The sequence below is a fragment of the Cryptomeria japonica genome, chromosome 10, assembly GCF_030272615.1.
Source record: "Cryptomeria japonica chromosome 10, Sugi_1.0, whole genome shotgun sequence".
Lineage (NCBI taxonomy): Eukaryota > Viridiplantae > Streptophyta > Pinopsida > Cupressales > Cupressaceae > Cryptomeria > Cryptomeria japonica.
The window spans coordinates 122,942,268-122,964,896 of record NC_081414.1 but is presented as its reverse complement, the minus strand read 5'-3'; the positions used below and the strand labels follow the sequence as shown (position 1 = coordinate 122,964,896).

The 22,629-nt window shown below is 35.3% G+C and overlaps 1 protein-coding gene across 2 annotated transcripts in view; it reads left to right on the top strand.

The window, feature by feature from the left end:
• Nucleotides 1-1,009: 1,009 nt before the first annotated feature.
• LOC131046606 (uncharacterized) overlaps nt 1,010-22,629 on the top strand; it is a 31,047-nt gene continuing 9,427 nt past the window's right edge. For both annotated transcript variants that reach the window (XR_009106033.2, XM_057980383.2), the window contains exon 1: nt 1,010-1,470. Coding sequence is in view for 1 of the 2 variants with exons in the window: in XM_057980383.2 (XP_057836366.1) it covers nt 1,215-1,470 (256 nt within the window). In the remaining variant the exon portion in view is untranslated. The remainder of the gene's footprint in view (nt 1,471-22,629) is intronic.

Below are 22,629 nucleotides of genomic sequence, written 5' to 3'. Positions count from 1 at the left end.
GTGACTTAGCTCTTGCTACTTAATGACCTTGTTTCTTATCTTTTCAAATTTATCGATTATAATTATGCTTTATATGAACTTCAAAATGTGTCATTTTCCATTTTTTTCATGAATATATGTTATTAATTTTTTTATTTAAAATGATATAAGACACATATTCATCATTTTCATTTTTTTTTGTATTGAGCAAAGCAATTAAAATTTACAAGAAATAAAGCTACCAAATGTATCTAAAATAACATACATATCTCAAGCGCAAGACTAAAAAAAGAAAAATTACATGTTTTAAAGAATAAATTTACACAAAAAAAAAATAAAAAAATTCATATTTTTATTAGCCTATTTACACAAAACTCTCATTCTTCACAATAATAATCCTACTAAAACAAATAACAATAAAAAAGTAAACAATTAATACTAGCAGTTGCACGGGAAGTGCGTGCAACGATAAGTCGATAGGGAGCCGAAACACTGCACAACGCCCCCAACAAAAAAAAGTCAATTGAAAACCCTGCGCTAATCACTAAGCTTAACCGGCCAAATGCTTCCATCTTCTTGAAACCCATCACACAAAACCCAATTTTTCCGTCCGCACAGTCATTAATGTTCACCTGAGACGAAATAACTTTGTAGTCTTACCCGAACTGTACTCCACTGCCATTGTTGGAGCTCGACCGTCGTTTCCTCAAACTTTGCCCAAAGATAACAACCGTCGTGGAAAAAAAATGCGGGCACGAAAAGACGAACAAAGATGGCAAGTCTGACAATTTTCGGGCTAAAGCTCAAACAGGAAGCCTATCAGCTCAAACACGGCACGATGCTACCAGCGAAAGATTCCGGCCACCGGCAAACATCCCACTAGATTGTCTTGCACTTCAGCGGCAAACATCCCACTAGATTGTCTTGCACTTCAGCGGCAAACATCTCCCACTAAAAGCCTATCGGCTTAAAAAATAAGAGTAATCTTTAATTCTAAATACAATAGAAATAATCTCGTTCTTATCAACAACATGGGGTGAAGTCTTATCTAGAAATTTGCGTAAATTCACTTCCTAAACCTTACACCTACCCATCAATTTTCTAAATCTATCGCTTATCCCAGGAGATAGTTTGTTGGTGCCATCGCGTTTACGAGGACATGTACAGAATTTGCAGCAAAGTATAAAAAAAGCTCAACTGAATCTCCATATTTTCTTTGTTTCTTACAGTGATCCATGAACGTTATGGAGGTTCAGTCATTAGTAACACAAAGCCTGGCCTCCAAGTGCATTCCTTATATACCCTCACACAAGTCTTATGCTCAATTCAAATATTCTCTCTATCCCAGAATGCATAGACCACACAAGTTTGAATGCACTATTGGGTACTGCAGAAATGTCTGCCATGGAAATGACAGAGATCTGAAATCTTCTTGTGTTAGAAGCTGGAGAATTAAACCCTGTAGGAGGATGTGCATTTCCTTCGCTAGCAGTAAGTGACTGAATTATTTAAAAATCTAATTTTCTTAAATTAGTAGCTATTTTTTTCTCTCTCTAAATAAGCAATGGCACATGTGATTTGCAATTAGGGTTTAGAATTAAGGTTTTTGTTTTTTAATTAAGTAATTTAAGGGTAACCCTTGGCTGAAGCTATGGGACAACATTATTAAGGTTTATAAACATGGGTTATGTTTGAATTTAACCAATAATGGATTATCTTGGATATATTTTTTAAGATTCCTAAACATGGGATTTAATTGAGTGGAGGGACACTATTTGAATGCCCTTTAAGTCAAACTGATCTTTAGAAAGATCATATACAAACTAATTGAACTTTACTCATGCTAATCAAGTCATTCTTGGTATTTATTATTATAAAATTGTTTTAATTTTCACTCTGCTTCGTATGTCATTCTTGGTGTTAAAATTGAAAGGAAAGAGAACTGAAAATTTCATAAGTGGAGTTATGCTAACTAAATTTGAATCCACAAAACAACAGAGTAGGGCAAAGCTTTCAGTCATGAAATACAGATATTTCTTAGGAAACTTTTATGTTGAAAAATCATTCACTTAACCGTTCAGAATACAATAAGATAGATTTCCACGTCCATAATAACCCTGATCGACATAGAAATTGCTAAGTGGTGTTATGAAACAGTGGGTATAAAACCATGTTCTGAAAAACTACCTTGAAAAAGGGCTTGAATATTGTAAAGAAGTATATGGTCCATAAATGGTGTAAAACATGCAAAGTATACAACAGATTGTCAGATTCTTAACGAAATCAGTGTTTTTCAGCCTTCTTCTTCTTATCCTCGAACTACTATACCATAATTGACATGCAATATGTTGTATGTAAACTTAGATTATAAGAGTTAGTCCATATGGTGGAATGGGCATAGATTATATTCTTAAAACTTTGTGAACATAGGTTATACTTAAATGTATACATTATTGTCAAGCCATATGGTATGGGCCCTGGTGTAGGATGGGACTATACTCCTAAGCTTTGTAAACACAGGTCAATGCTTAAATGTTTCCTATAATTGTTGCATCATAGCCTTGCCACATTTTGGCTGGAATTACTTGCTGCATTTTTAGTTAATTAGCTGGGGGATTCTATTGGGCCCCCACCCTTAGAAAAACATAGCAGAATATATAAAGAGCTTGTACAGAAATGACCATAATGGTCTTGAAGACAGAGCTGCAGTACCCTATACAAAACATGCAAAATATGACTATCCATGACCATCCAATATCAACAAGAATGGAGCTAAAAAAGAAGTCAGCTCCCTGATAACGGAAACACACAGCATGCAAATTTTTTCATACGCAAGTGTTTTTAACAAATACCCTATTGCTTGGAATTGGGTATGGGTTTGCAACCTGGGTAAATGTTTATAGTATGCTGGTATGCCAAATTTTTCTGGGCTAAGTACATTTGGGGAACACCCATGCAAAAAATATATAAAAATCATAAATTATATACATATTTGCAGTGTAAAAATCCAGAATGCCACATATTATGCATATACCAAACAAAACTACCATAAATATTACAAATACAGTACTATTTCAATATCAAAATGTCAAACTTGAATGTCATGATAGATATTCATTGTTCAATATTAAAATTCTACAGTCACTAATCAATACCATGCTTTGGCAAATACAAAATTGCAATTGTAATTTACTATCAAACAAAATATTTGAAAATGGGCCATGGTAGATACCTATATAGCCAGCATGAAAGTAACAAGTTTGAATTGGATAGAAAAGTTCAAGGAGCCAAAAATACATTTTTATTTGTTTGTATTAGTTTAAAATGCCTGTTTAGGGTTTAAGGCAACATTTTGAAAGACAAAAGTCAAAGAAAATAAGTTAAATTGCATTGGAAATGATTACTGCTACCTGGATATGCCTTGGAATTGCCCTGACACAAATGGAATTGCCTAGATATACCTGGGGACAATTCCAGACATTACTAGTTTAAAAACATTATGCTTAAATCCACAAACGAATCAGTTCCAATTCTGGTATGTTTTGTACCTCGAACTGTCAAGGCTTCAAGCTGATTCAGTAACTTAGCAGATACCCATTAATTCATTCTAGAGTTTGTATCAATCCCCCAACCAACTACCTCTACAACTTGTACAACTGTAGTTATTTAGCGCTTGAGCTGTCATGTCTAGGGAAGGGAACCTAATGCCATGAAAACACTCTTATTTGCATTGCACACCATGATTTTTGTCTCCTTAGAATATAGGGATGGTAACGTCACTTGAATCCTCAAGGCGATCCTAGTTATTGGTCACCATGAGACCTGTTGAGATTTCCCCATATCCCAACAAAATGCTTTAAGCAGCTGCAATTCCCGACCCACCTTTTTTGGTTCTAGAAATACACCATCCTTTCAATTAGATTGTGTAGCATTCCTTGGAGAATTCTTCACAATATTAACCTTCTCGAGGCTCGCCTTAGCTTTTGCGCCCTCCTCAAAAGACACAATTGTCATGTTGCCAAAGTAATCAGGTAAGAAGAGTTGAGGAAGCTATAACTGAATAGGAACAACTACTACCCATTTTATTGCAAAATCTTCATGAATGATGGTTTTTGAGCTTGTGTATCCTGCATTCCTTCCTTGTTCTCCTGATACTTCCTTTACAAACCCTAGTGCCAGTAGACTATTACAATTGACAATGGCCTTCAAGCTAGCATGGGCTTTGAAAGAATGCCTTTTCAAGCCACTGCAGTAAACAGATGCTTAAAAATCCAAAGCTAGAATGCCTAGATCAAACCCAGGTGCCAAAGCGATAGCAAATGTCACAGCCACAAAAGAATACAATAATACATCACACGTCTTAAATAATCCGTCTCACACACTCTCTAACACAACAGCTTGGATTGAAATCAAAACACATGAGCCAAATGATTTACTCAAAAGCATCATCTAACAATATAAATGCTGCTACAATACTTCCCTTTGGCATTTGAAGTTTTGAACTATAGCCAAATAGTCCCATTTTAAGTATTTAAGGAGGCTTGAATTCAAAAACTTCTCAATTTCAGTCCACGAGGAAGGATAAATACTAGACAAGGTTGTAATTGGGTGCTAATAAGCTCAACAATTTGCCAAGTAATCAACTATGGAATTTGCATGCCTGTGGCAATGAGAGAAAAAAGCCTCCTTGAATTAGAAGCAAAGGAAGAGAGCTTCCTCTGAAGGTCTCACCAGCTTCCAATTAGGATAGGCACCCTTCTTTAAAGCAGTGATCATTACAAGCGAATCCCCTTCTACTTGAAGATTCTGCACCCCATTAGAAGAAATTAACACTACAATAACATTATACTTACATGAGAATGACACTGCAAATTGAAAGTGTAAATGGAATTCAATTACACAGGTTTAAAATGGTAAAAGCATGACAAATTAGAAGACATTAAAATAATCATAAAAATATGGAAAAAAATGACAAAAAATTCAATTTTGAAGGGTTTCTAGGAAAACAAACCCCCAGCCAGTTTGAAATAACTGCTGGTTTCTTCAATTGCACTTCTTATATACAGATTTTTTTTTTGTTATATATATATATATATCTGATTTTTTGCTAGTTTGAACCAGTTTGGCTGGTTTATTGAAAAATCTGGGCGACCTGGGTCAGAATGGCATGGCATTGGGGGTGGGTGCATTTTAGATGCAGTAACAATGTTTAATTCAAGTTTTCCATTACTATGGTTAACAACTTAACACCAACCCTGCAACTATACCATCCCATTCAGCCACATTGTTAGGCTTGTGATCCAGAAAAAAATGAACCACCATGGATGAAACTGCCATTGTCCTTAAGAAGAACAATCTCTGCCACTGCGACACCATGATTAACGAGGCACCATCAAAATCCAGCTTGATGAAGCCCGGGGGAGGGGTCTTCTATACCTCATTTTTATTTTCTGCTAGATTGCTCTTCTTTTTTCTTTCTTAGCTTTAAATTGGTCACTCATTTTTATTTTCTGCTGGATTGCTCTTCTTGTTCTTTCTCAGCTTTAAATTGGTCATATGAATTATTATTGCTGAACCCTTTAACGGGTAATAATTGACTGCATTATTTCTGCAGGTGGATTTGAATATGGTTGATACTCTTACAAATGTCCATGTTACCAATAGATCACAATTCCTTTGAATTTTTATATTTGTTTTCTTTTTTAAAACTATATCTTTACTTCTATTTCTTAATTTTCTTTGCCTTATTAAATCTTGGATGAAGTTCTGGGCTGCCTATGGGACAAGCTTGTAATGGGGTTCATGAGATTCCTATACCTAGATTCGCAAACATGGGCCATCATCTAAGTGTACCTTAATAGTTGTTACATTAGAAACCTTTATCACAACTTTACTGGAGTTATCTGCTGCTTTATGCTGCTACGAATTTCCTCATTGACGCTACTTTACAATCCCTTGGATGGTTCATACTTTTATTTTTTATATTTTTAGTTATCTTTATTTTCTAAGTTCTTTTAGTTTTCAAAATATTTTTTAGCATGGTAAATCTTTAAGTGAAGGGTAGAGCTCATTTTTAGGACCTCTAAGCATAAATTTGAAAATAAAGGTTATGGTTGAACGTGCAACCAAAATCATGGCATTACATTGTCCCCACATCTTATTGCAGCATGAATTTGAACTTGGGTTACTCGGTGAGGAGTTTTATATTAATATTACACTACAACTCCTTGGCGATTCATGCCTTAAAGGTTCAGGAATGAGACAATTTCTGTTTTAAATATGTTTTTTAAATAGTTAAAAATTGAAATTAAGAAATTGTAATTCGTGCTCTAGGGTTCCATTTATCTCAATCAAAAAAATTGACCATTTCAATTGTCCACAGGAGAGAAAATCTAACAAATAAGAAATTTTTCCTCAAGATTAATGTAACCTCATCACAGGCCTACCACTGGCTTCTGCAAAGTGCAGACATCCTAAGATTACTAGAAGATCATTCCAAATCGTTGCAACAGAAACTTCCATTTTACATTTGAACAATGTATTGTAAGGTAAAGTAAGAAAAGTCCTCTTGTTACCATAAAAGGAAGTCTCATATCTAGAATCTAAAACATCACATTTATTTAGATTGTAAACTATTGTTAACCCTACTCATATTCACATTAGGTTCACAATAGACAAATAAATGTAGGGAAAGTATAAGGGTGATCTAGAGTGAGATCAGAGATATTTCAGGAGCTTTGGTTGCCCTACTCTCCAACAGAATTTTGGAAAGATGTCAAACCAATATGGTTACTTTTCACAAAGCATCATCTGCAGTGCACCAGCATTTGAAATTCCCCCATATTTGTGAGCTCAGTAGGGGTCTTTGACATTTGGGTAAAGCATCATTTACCTATCACTTCAAAGAGATAAAATCTGTCTGCATATATAAGGGTTCAGAGGCCCACCAATCTATTCAAAGCCCTAGTCAGGTGCTCTGGCATTTGAAGGAGTATTAGCAGGTGAATGGCCAGTAACTATCTTTCCAAGAATACTTAACTCAATGATGTGCTTCTGCCTTCCATTTATCTTCCCTTGATACCAGGGAGAGTAATTTTAGAATCAGAATGATGAGATCTTACAGAATCCAGCACAGCTCACAGCATGTTGAGAGCTATATGGCTGGTAGCAAAGCTAGTGCTATAGACAATAGTGAATATGACTTTTCTTCATCTAATGTCATGATTTGAAATAAGCTGATAATTAAACTGGCAATATATCTGTTAGAGGAATTTAATTTATTATAAGCAATAATACAACAAAACTCAAACAAAACAAAATTGGCAATTACCAAAAAGATTAATAAAATAGATTTCTTTTTCAACAGAGAGCTTATACGACATTGGCAAATTTTATAGGAGAGATGTATGCTTTTTACTTTGATCAGATGCTTTGAATTTAGCTATTATGTAGTTTTATATTTCAACTACTTGCCAAGATGTCGAGTACTTGCAGGTATAAAAATCTTGGGACTCTAGTAGTAACTCGTGACTTGCCACTGCGAGAAACTCACAAGTTTAACTACTGAACTTGCAGCCAGTACTTGTTAGTACTTGCCAGTTATGACAGTGAAACTTGTTTGGATGTGGAAAGGATGAGGAAACATGGCTTGGATGTGGGTTATGTGCTACTGTTTTTTTGAATATTTAGTCCCACATGCTTACACATCTTACTGACAAAGCATTTGCAGCATCCCTTAAGCAAATTCAAGTGAGTTAATAATGAATTTGAGGAATTTCAAGTTTATAGGTTAGTTTTTTTGTTTTTTGTTTTTTTTGGGGGATTGTTTCCTTCCAAGTATGTAAATTCTTGCTAAAATGTTAATATTAGTTTTGTAAACATGATTTACAATTCTACATGCATTGAATTCAATTTCCATAATTTTTATTGCTGATTTATGCAAGTTTTTTATATTTTATGAAGGCAATTGTTGTTTTTGTTTTTTATATTCTTTTGTACACAGGGTTTATGGTTTAGGTACAAAAATTTGTCATATTGGTTAAATTATATACATTTGAAATGCATTTTATATGAAAATTTATTTTGTTTTTTGTGTTCAAATTGTTCTTTTTTTTGTATTTAAACATGTTGCAGGTTAGCATACAATGACATCCAGCTCAGCATTAGGAAGTGAAAGTCACCCCATTGGAATCCGTGATGCCAATTGGAAACATGCCATAGTAGGACTGATCCAGGAGAGTGTGATTTGCATCTTCTACATGAAAAAGGTTTATCGAGGCATCAATCACCTCAAGTATCATATCGCATGCATTCCTTGTTGCGATGTCAAGTCGTGAAAAATCATGGAAGATGCAAAACAAGAAATGCAAGCAACTTTTGCATTGTTGGATTAGAAGAAATTATAGAGGCAAAGTCATATGCAACCATAGTAGTAGCCATTAATTCTGACTTGGTAGTGGACATAAAGGTAGATATGCATATGATAGATATTGTAGGCTTTAGTTGTGGCCCATGCATATATGACACATCCATCTCATTTGGCTTGAGTAGATTCTAGTTACAAGGATTTTTTGTAAGTATAAACACATTGCAAGATATAAGGTGGAACAAGGTGGCGCACTAGGAAGTAGATAAGATGTTTGCAAATTTTGGTATCACATCCACCTTCCCTTCGGTGTAGTGAAGAGCTTATGCTAGGAGTATATGGTCATGACATTAAGAATTGCAAGAAATAGGTACAATGGGCAGTTGCTCTAGGATGCTGTTATAGATGTAAAGTCAATTCTAAAAGAGAAAAAGAAACGGTGATGAAATTTTAGATGCACCATTCTTTCATATGGGTGGGAATTGCACCATCATCAACTTTTTAACAGTTTCGAATTGTAAGATGGTTTTCTTGAACTCAATTGATGCCTTAAACAAAGTAAAGAATGCAAAAAATTTGAGTGTAATGTTGGAGGAGGTTCTCTTAGAGGTCTGAGTTGAAAATTTGGTGTCAATTGTCATTGACAATGCAATAACATATGTGGCAGTTGGGAGAAGCATCCATCACTCTTTTAGCTTTTTTGTGTGACCCATTGAGGCATTGTTTTGGTGGTCATAGGTAACCGTAAAAGTTGATTGGGTGAGAATGATTGTAGAAGATGTTAGAACCATCACTAAATAGTAAATACATTTATAATCATCCTCCTTGGGTTCTCAGCTTGATGATAGAGAAAATCAAGAGAAAAAAGCTTTTGCAAGTTAGTGTCACAAGGTTTGCAACTAATGCCCTAATGTTGTGAAATATTTGTAGTTTGTTGACACCATTGAAGTAGATATTTTTGAGTCAAGTATGATAAGAATCAACTTATTGAAAAAATTCTAATGGAAAGAGGTCTGCATAGATAGTTTTTTGATGATGCCTTTTTGAAGAGAGTTGTAGATATCATCAAAGTAATTTCAAACTTCAATTTTAAATTTCAAGTTGAATCTTTTATTCTCAATTTTGAAAAGTATTTGATTTAATTGTAAGTTTATAATTTTAATTTTTTTGTAGGTGTTGAAGTCGTTGCTAAGAGTTTTGAGCTTGGTGGTTGGGAAGCAAAACTCAATGGGATGCATTTATAAGGCCATGAATAGGGCTAAATAGGCTATCCAAATTTTAAACTATTATAGAACAGATAGGGGTAGATAAAATATCCCTCTTAGGATTGCTAATATGAAATGCATAGATGTAGATATCTAACACTTGATTTCCAGATCTCATATACATAAATCAACGACCTTCAATATGCATGAGACAGTCAACAGAGATAGACTAGCTGAATTAAGAGTCTAGGCAACTCTGATCTTGCTTCAATGTAATCCCGATATTGAACCTGTTGTGATCTATTTCACACATCGCCCCATTGCAAATGGGGACCCCTTGTTTTTGCCTTTTAGGGTTCTACTTTGGTGTTGCATCTGCTAATCACCAGTCTTTTTACAATGAGTTAGAGTTTTTGAGAATTCATCCCAAGCCAAGTTGAGAAATCATGCTCAAAATCATGTATGAATGTTGTCAAAGGGTTCAGAAGGTCTGAAGGATGAGGATCGCAATTGCTTAGGGTCATTTCTAACAACCTGCTATTTTTAGAAATTTTTGCTTTTTCTGCTTTTTTTGCTTTTTTGAAACTGGCATCTGGGTTTTGTTCTTTGAGCTATTTAATTACTACCCATTTTGTCAGAATTTGAAAATCTCACCTCTAGATATAAAAAGCAAGGCTTCAATTTTTTTTTTTTTTTTTTTTGAGATTAGGGTTTTGTTCTTCAGGTCATTCTGATCTTGCCCATGTCTTCAGATTCGAAAATTTTTGCTTCCAAGTGTAAAAAGCAAGGGGTTGAAAATTTTGCTTTTTTCTGAGATTAGGGTTTTGATCCCCATGCCGAATTATTCCTACCCATTTTCTCAGATTTCAAAAATGAGGTTTCCAAGTGCAAAAAGCAAAATGGAAATCCAAATTAGGTTTTTTGTCCAGATGAACCAGCAAGGTATGAACATGGCATGAACACTGTTGACCAAGTCAAAAGATGGCAAGTGGAATGGCACATTGAAAATTTCATCCAGGTTGAATAAATAAAAATGGTAGACAAGTTCAACAAGGTTCAAGGGTAGAATGGCAGACGATCAGTTAAAATGTAGAACAAGTTTGAGCAAGATCAATTTAAAAAATTGTGCGACAAGTGTTAAACTCCTACCAAGGGTTAACTAACTCGTGGCAAGGGTTACTTAAGTCCTGCCTAAGGTTAAGTTTATTCATGCACCAAAATGTCTTGACAATTTTCAAAGTGCACCTCTTGTCCAAGCTAGAAATTCTTTCCAAGTCCACTTTAAAAACATGGCACAAGGAATAAAAAAAAGGGTTTGCTCAAAATTGACATGTCCAAGAATTTTCAAAGTTCCCATTGTCCATCATGCCTTCAAAGTACGCCTAGGCAAGAAAAAAACATGGCACAAGCAAGAAATTCTTTCCAAGTCCACTTTAAAAACATGGCATAAAGAAGATGTGCAAAATTCGCCAACGCTTGAGAAAGAATGTAAGGCCCACTTAGGCGAAATTGAAGATGGCATAGATATAAATTTCCTAGCTGGCAATAAAAGATGACATGGCATTCCAAGAGAATTAAAGATGGCAAGTATGATGACTTGGCATTTAAACAATTAAAGTCAAAAAAATAAAAATTAAAAAAACTAATTTTTTTTTGTGTCATGCCTTCCTCAAATTCGAATTTCTAGAAGGAGATTTAAAACAAATAAAACTTTATAAAACATGATGGAAACTTCTAAGGATAAAATTCCAACTTCTTAGAGGGAGGATAAAACGATAAAACTTTCTAATTTTTGAGAATCTTCCAAGCTTCCTTCTAGAAGAAGGCAAGGAGTTTAAATTTTCTAAAGATAGAATAAAACAATAAAGCTTCTAGAAGCAACTCAAGAAGCTATAAAGACAAGGTTTTACCATCACTTCTCTTTGCCAAATTCAAGAAAATTGCTAAGAGTGATCAGAGTAAGCAGCTCAAAAACTTAAAAGATTATCAAATTCATGCCAAAATCTGATCATGTTATCAGATTAGTCTTGCAGAGATAAAGTAAATTGAAGGGTTTGAAGAAAAATAATTCGAACTCGTCAGAGGAAGCAACTCCAAAATCCAATTTTCAGAAGAATTTGAATGAGAAATAAAGCAAAATCAAGGGGTTGAAGGAAATAAGTTCAATATTTTCCTCAAATTCGGCATTGATAATAGTTTGAAGGTGAAAATTCTACCTTGAACATCTCCAGAAGAAGGAATAAAGCAGATTCAAGAAAGAAGTTCAAATTCTTCTTGAAAATCACTCCAAAGTCTGATTAGATTTTATGAGGATTGGCCATATAAAGCAAATCTAAGGGTTTGAAAGAGGTATTCAAGAAGTGCAGTATATCCTCCAAATTCGCCATTAACAACAGATTGAAGGTTTGATGATAAGACAATAAAGCTCTTTGTATCTTATCATATTCAGAAAGATTCACTATTGTTCATCCCTGAATCCGCTTAAGGAGAGAAAGATCAATCAAATCTGCACATGGCCTTTTTAAAAGTCTTCCAAATATGCACTTCACCTTGTCCAAAAGATTATCAAATCTGCCTTTGATGAGAAAACAAGACAAATTGGAGGAAGATACATATTAAAAACTCATCCAAAATCATTCAAGACAGCAAATTGAAAGTTGACTTGCCTAAGGAAGAACAAACTAGAAAGTAATTTGAATTCACATTGTCCAACTGCTGCTATCATGATCAGCAAGGAAATTTTTAATCATCTCCAAACCCGTCTTGGAAGAGGAAGATTGTTTATATCTGATATACATGTGATAACCTTCCAAGTTTGAAATGAAGCATGAACCAAAATCTGTCCAAAGATGTGGAAAGTCCACCCTTTCATATCCAAGGAAGAAAGTCATCCAAAATTTGTTGAGGAATAAGACATGTCCAAAGATTTTGTCCAAAGAAACTAAGCACAAAATTTGTCCGATTAAATCAAGAGCAAATAAAAAATTGTCCAAGGATATGTGAACTTCGCCCTGCCAAGAGGAAAGCCTTCGAGCATGCCAAACAATCCAAAGCATGAAATTTGTCCTTACAAGAATAAGATGGCCTGACAAATTGTCCAATTTGTCCGATCATACTTCCGAAGCCTGCCAAGATGACATGACAAAGAGCAAGACAAATTGTTTGATTATATTTCCAAAATGTGCCAAAGACAAGAGAACATGTGACAAGCCAATTGACATGAAGCATGCCAATACATAAAGATTGACACAAATTTGTTCCAAGATACAAACCCTAATATGTTAGACACATTCAAGTTCCTGGTTTAAGACAGCCTAAGAGGGAGAAAACATAAATTGGCACATTCACAGTCAGGACATAAGACAGTTTTGAAAATTGTCCAAGCCTTTGTCCAAGCAAGTTGATCAAATTCAGACATGAATTTGTCCAAGGCATAAATGGAATATGTGAAGATGTTGGATCAATGACCTCAAATTTGATCCATTAGACAAGAAGATAGTCAAGATGGCATGCCATGAGGAAAGACAAATTTTGACAAATTCACATGAAATCAGACCAGCAATCAAGTAGGAAAATAAATTTGACAAGCACATGAAATCAAGGGTCAATCAAACGAACGGGTTGATAAAAGTTTGATACATGAAAAATGGCTAAGAGTGGAATTTTCCACAACCAAAAGAATCAAATTTTGACTAAATGTTGGGAGAGGAAACAGGAAGAAAGAAGAAGAACAAAGGGGAAAATAAAGAGGAGATGAATCAAATTCTTCTCCAAATTCAAGGCACTTGAAAGAGTCTCCAGGCATCAAGAAAGAAAAGTCTTTAGACTCGGCAAAACTATGGAAAGAAACTTCAGATTTCTTGAAGGATTTCATTTCTGAAGAGTCAAAGACAAGCTCCCATGTGCAACATAAATTGGCGACAAGAAGAGTATTCTAGACAAATTTCCATACTTAGGCAAATTTTTCGGCACAAATTGGGGAATTCAAGTCAACATGTCTAGGTTCATTGAACACACTACCTCTCAGCAGAAGAAGGGGGTGCAATCCTAAAAAATAACATCTTGTGCCACTTGTCTCTCATCTGACGGATATTTGATCTATTTTGGGAAACTTTGATTAGGGTTAGGTTGTTTTAATCTCAACCGTTGATTGGAAATCGATCTTGGCCATTGAATTGTAATTGGGGAGCCTATAAATTGAGCTCACCCCTCATTTGTAAATTATGGGAGCATGTTGCAAAACATGTTGAGATAAGCAATTGTTGCTTAGGATTGCCAAATTAATAAGTAATACATTGTTCAAATTGATGGTGATTATTTCCCTTATTTTGGAGTCTGCATGGTTCTTATCCCTCATCATAGTTTAGATTTTATTTCATGTATGTTAGATGAATGAAGGATTTGATAGTTTAGATTGGTGAAACTTTTTGCTCATACTTTTGTTGGATGGATGATTTTCATTCAATATGTAAAGTTAGCGTGAGCTTTTGATGTGGATGCTTAACTTCTACTTTGAGTAATATTGTTCAATTGTTGGTATTATTCATAAGTGTGAAAATATTGAGCACAACCTTAGAAGATTGCACATGCTTTGCGTAGTTGTCCTAAGTGTGGCGAAACAAAGTGTTGTTATTAGTTTCACCCAGTCTTTACCGTCTCTTGAATTCTTAGGAAAAGATTAGAATTTCTAAACTTTACCTCCTTTTTAGTTTTATTGAAGTCCATGATCCAAGTCCCAGATGATAGAGCTTCATTGTCGAAACCTCCATTGTGAATTGAACATGCCAAGCGTAAGTCCCTTTGTGTATAACCAGCATATCACAACACCCATTGAGCTTATCCACACGTCAAGACCTGACCAGAGAAACCTTGGAATCGCCATATAGTCTTCTTGCAACCTTAGCATAAGTGGTGGTTTTTCAATAGAGGATACAGTATCCTTGGGTATTTTATTCTAATGTTCGGTATATGATAAAACGTACACCAACAGAATCTCAACTCAAAATAAATTGATTGCAATGTTGACTCTGAGTAAAAATAAATGATCAAGCAATAACTATCATTATTACAACCAGGTTGTCTACAGGTCAGCATTACAGACAGCAATATTATAGAATCCTTGCGTGCTAATATGCAGAAAATATGTATAGAGCTACTGAATTCATACACTTATATCAGTTCCCCATCTACATTGAGTCAGTTGTTACGAATTTACACAGACTAAAAGATTCGTGCAATAATAATCAGGTCTGGTTATTGTGTTGGAGATTATTCACCCTGTGGAGAGATCTGAGTTGGACTGGTGCTATACTTGGCAGGTCATATGATCAGGATAGTGGTGCTAGTGCTGGGCTTCCTTATCCAATTTGCAGTGATAGACCCCATCTTGTGCTTGAAAGGACCTTGTAGGCTTGCTGCCATCTGGACGTGCAGAAAGATTATGATGGCTGCAATGTGTTGAGAGATATTGCTTCAGCCTGAAGCCCAGTAGACGCCTCCTTTGATGGAATCGCACCTGCTCGGAATGGACGTTGTAGGAGATGAGTGAGCAAATATAATGCTTGATAGTAAGTGGCAGGGATTTTGTTCCCCAATCCTTTGTTCCACCAGGATTGGGAATACTTGGGGATACGCCCAAGCACCTCTCTGCATTCGTTTAATGCAAGAAAATATAAATTCTCCAATGTCTATTACCTTCAATTGACTCTCTGTATATGATAAACTTTGTATAGGTTGGCCTCATGAATAAACCAACCTGGGACAGTTAAGGTGAGTCAGCCCAGGGACAAATATAAATTTATTTATAATATAATATTTTATTTATCACTGGGCTGGCCGACTCCAGCAGAAATTGGGGGCATTACAATAGATTTGATCTCATTTTTGAGATCATTGATTAGAAGTGGAACAATCAACTCTATGAATCCTTTTATGCAATAGGGTATTGTCTCAAAACTGTAGTTTTTCTTCTTTGATGATTTCATAAATGTTAATGGGGAGGTTATGGACGGTCTCTTAATATACACTGAGAGGATGACACCTGAGGTTGAGGTCAGGGGACTTCATTATTTTAGAGTTGTAGAATTACAAGCAAGTTTAGGGAGATTGTTTTCTTTGCTTTCTTTGCCATGAGCTATTTGAGGAATATCCATCTAGACACTAGGTGAAAAAATTAAAGTCTTTACTAATTTCATATAAGTTCCAAATTACAATTATTATTATTATTTACTTACAAATTTTTGAATATTGTATTTGTAGGTTCTTGGTCGAAATATTGGGTTCAAGATATCCCAAACATTCAAAAGCTAGCCTTCAAGTTGTTTCAACCTTGTAGCATTTATGAATGTGAGTGCAATTAGAGTTTGTTTGAGGCTACTCACACAAAGAAGCACAATAAGTTGACTCAATGATGCCTTAGTGACTTTTTTGGTGCAATACAACATTCATCTTCACATAAGAAAGGTGGATACATATGCACATGAGCTTATTGTATTACCCCTTCGTTGAACCATAACCCTAATTTCATACACACTAGGTTACAATTAATATAATGTCTATGAAAGTATTTATGGCAGAGGTTTTTTCTCTATAGAAGTGTGGTTACTAGCCAAAGGATATAATCTCCTTAGAAAACATTAGTGGCAAATAAAGATGCAGCAAATCACATAAACAGTCTGCAAGACAAAGAGAAGTCACTGCTTGAGAAGAATAAAGGATGCCTTGGGTCACCATAGGAAGAATTAAATAATATAAATTGGAATTTTAGTTAAATTTCATTTTTATATCAGAGGGCATGTAAAGAGTTGTGACCATTGGAGAAAAAAAAGTGTTTAAGAGAGAGAGAGACCAAGCTAGGAGGAGATAAACTGAGAAACATTTTAATTATTTGATTTGTACTTTTTGTGGAGCATGGAACTACAGTTCATATAAGCTAAGGATGAAATCCTCTAGTTTTGGAGTTGGAGGATAAAAACCTATAATTCCTTCAAGTGAGTTCACACAAAGATCACCATTGAATTTTTTTGATTAATTATAAAAAATATCAATTGGAGAAAGCATAATTTCCTGCAAATATATCATTCTTTAGAAATAAAAAATTAAACTTGATTATATATTGCAAAATATTCCCTTTGAGATATTAAATTTTTTAAACTAGATATTCCAATGGTATTAGAGTTGTTTCTTGCTAGCATGTGAGTTTTTCTTTGTAATGACCACCCCTATTTTCATTTTGAAAGAAACTTGCAAACTACTATGTGATATCAATTAAATTGCTTAATAATCAACATGGCATTTTATCAAACACTTGACAAACATACAACAATATATGCGAAACTTCTTATTTGTTGTTAAATACTGATTTGCAATATAAATGTGCACATTCAACTGCCTTATGGGCTGCGACAATTATTCAGGTTTGTATTCAGCAATTACAATGCCTAGTTATGAAAATATGATAGAAAAAACTTGGAATTGAATGTTGTAGTGGTTTGCAGATGTAATGGTAGCCTTCCAAACTTCTAATCAGCAGGAAAAACAAGTAAACTTCATACCAACATTGTTCATGCACTATAGCAGCACTATTCATGGCACTGTAGCATTTTTACTATTCACGTGGCACTGTAGCAAAAACACTATTCACGTGGTACTGTAGCAAAAACACTATTCACGTGGTACTGTAGCAAAACACTATTCACGCAGTACTGTAGCAAAATCACTATCTTCAAATCTGCACTTTCAAACCCCTGTAAAAACTTCATGCGAGAGCACCAGATGAAGCCCAATGTGTTTCCTGAATGAAAACACCATTAATCCTCCTGACTGTGTCTTTCAACAGCGAAGAGAATGCTAGCAAAGAGGGATTCCGTCCTCCAAGCCCAATAATCAGATCTCTACGAAATCCAACAGCATAACATTAATCTCATCCAAGCATACCCCAAAAGAGAGCTCTCAACCTCAATTTATATCTTCTTCCTGGATGCAAACACTTCATTTCCTAAATGTGGGATAATACATTTTAGAATAAAATATTATTTCTCACAATGTACACATTAAAGGGAACTTTTAATATTTTAAACATTACTCTATATTCCCAACCTTATAATATAATGATAAAGTTAAATATTTAATTTAACTTTACACTTTATCGTTAAATATTAAAACATTGTTGATAATCCCTTTAAATCATTGTCGCCTTCAAATATTTTTTACTGATAATTATGCCAACCAGGGAAACACTAAAAATTTCAAGTCACTGCTTGGAGACTAACTTACTATAAATAGTAAGTGTCTAGAAACCTTGTCAGAGCAGCTCCGATTGGCCTGAAACTGAAAAGTGAAAACACCTAGGCCAAAACACCTCAGGATCCCACCAATGTCCTTGTTAGCCTTCGGGACCGTGTTAGAATAGGCTAACGACACCCCATATCATGTTTTTGCGCTAAAAAGGGGACATTACATTCTTCCTATGCAATCAAGTGACAAAGTTTGTAGGTATCATCTAAGGGAACTTAGAAATACTCAATATCAATTTCCCAAGAACAAAGAAACGGAAACTCCATTAGAATTTGAGGCATTAGAAGTAAATATGGAGAGAGAAGAAAGCTTCATAAGACCTTGAAGTTAAATTTGAAAGGAAGTTCGACCTTATGTTAAATATGATGGGGTAGATGTTACATATGATGCATAACAACCAAAATGTTGAGACATGGACCAGCTAGGACTCGAACCTAGGACCTTCCATACGCTGCTGGAGTGCTCTACCACTGAGCTACTGGTCCCTCTTGGACCAGTCCATCGTCGGTCCAGGTGTGGCTTATTTCCAACACAAACACCCCCCCTTAAGCCACACCTCTCGTGTGCTTGGGGCTCCTAGCCTGGACCTGGCTCTGATACCATGTTGAGACATGGACCAGCTAGGACTCGAACCTAGGACCTTCCATACGCTGCTGGAGTGCTCTACCACTGAGCTACTGGCCCCTCTTGGACTAGTCCATCGTCGGTCCGGGTGTGGCTTATTTCCAACACCAACACAAAAAACACAAAATAATGTGGTAATCTCAATAATCAAAATAGTGAGGAAAGTTCTTTTGAAACCAACAATAGTCACCATAATAAACAAAAAAGTCACACATAGAGAAACATGGTTGGATTTGTAGATCGGCTTTTGTTAGGAATAGGAGAAGCAAAATAATCAAAAAATGAATGCAAAAATAGAACACTCAAAAAACTTATACGAGAGACATAGATTTACGTTGTTCACCCAATATGGGCTACATCCACAAAGAACCAGCTAGTGCTTTATTCTGTCCAGCAAAATGAAAGGATAAAACTTATAGCACATTTGCTGCAACCTCCTCTTCCTTCTTATGGACTCCTCTCTCAGTCACAATGCTTTCTTCCAATACACATCTGTAATTCAAAGCTCTCATAAAAGAGGGTTGCCTTTTGGGGCAAAAAAGGTACCAACATAACTTCTACCATTAGATCTGCAACCTAATCATGAACTATCCATATTGACTATGAAATTATAATATTTTACAAGGCTATTTATTTTAAAATTTCGCTTTGGGATCAGTGCCTCCAAACCCTCACCAAGGGTGGCTTCTAAATATGTTGCCACCCCCTTTGGATCCCTTGGCAATAGAAGAGGGAGGACAAGCCCCACCAGACTTCCCTATCAGGAACTAGGATCCAAACATGGCTGAAAGAAAATAGGAACATAATCAGGCTCCACTAGCAACAACCTCTTCGTCCTATTTTCATTCTAAAGGAAAGTTCCTATGAGAGAAGCACAAAGCCCAATGCAAGATGATATTCATACCATGTGTATAGAATATAGAGATCTCCCTCTAGGGATTCAAGAAGTGATGACTCTCAGTAATTGCATAACAATGAAAATAAACTAAAATGGACCAAGAGTTGAACTTAGATCTCAATCAAGCCAATATAACCATCAACAAGTTTTAGGGAAATTAACACTATTTACATTTGGTGGTTTTGATAAGTGTATTGCTCATGCATGGGTGTAGAAGTTAGACACATAGGTATTTAAAAAACTATGATTGAGGACGATGCCATCAAATTTGCCACCTTACACTTGGAAGGCATAGACACGAATGGTGGTACCATGGGTTAGTTACCCAAGGTCATAGTCTAATTGGCACATATGATGAATTTTGCAAAAGATTAATTGAAAGTTTTGATAGAAAGGATCTTGAAGTTCATTTTAGAGAGTTGACCCAATAAAAGCAAGAGGGAATAGTGGAGAAATATGTGGAGGAATTCCAAAAGTGATCGGTAATAGTGCCTGATTTTACAAAAAGATTAACTGTCCTTTTCATTGAAGGGTTAATTGAACATCTTAGGGTTTTGATTAAGACATTTGATCCATTGACCCATCAAGAGACTATTAAAAGAGATTTGAATTGAGAAATTTCAATGGCCAAGAATAAGTTCTATTAGAGAACCTCTTATATAGGACATAATAAGAAACCTTTTTAAAAATAGTTTTTCCTCAACAAAAGGCCTTACCACAAAAGAGAAGTTTTGAAGAAAGATGGACCGTTGCAAATGTGCATAGTTTTCAAAGATTTAAACAAGAAAACCCCAAAAAATGGGTATTGAATTCCTAGAATCAACGAGTTAATTGAAGAATTGCATGGAGTACTGTACTCCTCATAAACTAACATTAGGTTTAGGTATCATCAAATATGGGTGATAGAGGAGGATGTGCATAAAATTGCTATCCAATTTCATTCTAGACATATTGATTTTTTAGTTATCTAACGCTTGTATTACCTTCTAATCATGTATGAACCGTGCATTCAAAAATAAATTGAGAAAGTTTGTTCTAGTATTTTTTTATGATATTTTGATTTACAAAACATGGAAGGAACATCTACAACATTTGGATGATGTTTTGGGAATTTTGGAGCAATAGCTCCTTTTTGCTAAGGACTCCAAATGTGAGGTTGGATTGACAAAGATTCTATATTTAGGAGATGTTATTATTGTTCAAGGAGTTAAAGTAGATCAACAAAATACGCAAGCTATTTTAGATTGGCCTCCATTGACCAATTTAATGCGATTGAGAGGGTTCTTTGGGTTAGGTAGATACTATAGAAGATTTGTCAAAGGATTCTCTTAGTTAGCCATTCCCTTGACAAATTTGACCAAGAAGGGACCATTTGTTTGGACAAAGACAACTCATTAGGCTTTTTGATAAACTAAAGAAAGTAGTAAGTTCATGTTTTGTACTAGAATGTATGCTTCAAGTGAAGGAATTGGAGTGGTGTTAATTTAAAAAAGATACCCAATAGCTTTTGAAAGTAAAAACGTAGAAGACATTGAAAAGAGCTTTTCCATCTATGTAAAGAGATGCTAAACATATTGCATGCTCTAGACAAATTTAGGCAATTTTTGGTTTGTAGTGAAAACAAATCTTAATAGTTTTAAGTTTTTTCTTAGCCAAACACATTTGAAAGAGAAACAACAAAAGGGGGTAAGTAAGCTTCAAGCCAATGACTTTGACATCGAATATGTCAAAGGTAAGAATAATGTAGTAGTTGATGCTCTATCAAGGAAGCCTTACTTATGTTCATTATCAAAGTTTTTTCTTGATTGGAAGGCTAACATATTAGTAGAATATGGGAAGGATACATTTGCCACGGATATACTTGAAGGAGAGATTCAAGATGATTGATATAAGGTAGTGTTGACGTGTATTTTGTACACAACCAAACACAGAATAAAATACCCAAATGGTACCTTATCCTCTCTTGAGTAAAGCCTCTGAATGCTGAAGATATCGCAAAAAGGATCAATCAGGGTGACTTCAAGGTTCTTTGCTGTAGAATCTCTACGTGTGGATAAGCTCTTTGTGGTATGATGTGATTTTGCTGGAATCACAAGGGGACTTACACTTGATGACCTGAACGTCTGATTTGCTAGAATCATAGGATTTTACTAGCTTAGATTTGAAAAAAAAGGAAAAAGGACGAGGGCGAGGAAAGGATCTAATTCTGATACTAAGAATGTAAGAGCAATGAATGATCTTTGATGAAATTCTAACTTAGTCTTGTTTTGACATCCCAGGACCATCTCCACAAGGTTAGTGCGATCTTCGAAGGAAAGCTTTATGATGTTCAAATCATCATTGCAGGCATAGACACCATCAGGCTGATGCATATCAATGAAGAAGCGACAATGGAAGTTAAGCTTAAGCTGAATGATTCCAATTGACTACACAAGGCAAGTCTGCAATCAACAAACTGCTAGTAGTATGGATATACGAATTTCACCATCAATCAAGCACATTTCTTCCACTCATCTAATAACATGAAATCAAATATGAGAAGTATAGAGACCATGCAAATTGTTGAATCGACCCATGAATTTCACCATTTCTTCAATAAAGTTTTACAAGTCTTTTACAACAACACCTTGGCAACAATCTTTGCCTTTTCTCTCTACTCCACTCTAATTGCTATTCTATCAACTGACTAATTCACTATTCTAACTATTCACTCCCTACCTTCTAACTGCTTCCAATTGCCTTTACAAAATGAAGAGTCGGGGCTTATATAGTGCCCATAATATAATTCGATGGCTCAGATGAATTTGAGATCAATGGCCAAGATTCAACAATGCAAACCCTAATTAGGGTTTGTTACAACCATTACATAACATTTAATGCTTGACCAATGATAAAATTACATTTTAAGGACACATGTCTTCTTTGGAAAATTCGACCAATGGATAGTTGGGGTAGGTACATCGAAGTTTGTGCCACCTCCCATGAGTTAGGTACATTGAATCTGGACACGCTGAGGTGGACCAATCTAATTGGAGGAGTGATGACTAGGATGCCACCTCGTTTGACACTCGTTGATGCCGGTAGATATCCAATTTGGTGATGCTGAGAAGCTAGCTTTAATTAACTCTTCTGGAACTATCTGTTTCTTCAATGAACCCTTGCTCTGACTTCTCTTGTCTTTGATGTGCAGGATGATTGATGTACCTCGCCTTGGAATGCTGGATTGGAAGAAGTCATTCCTGATGATGTTAGTCCGAAGAAGG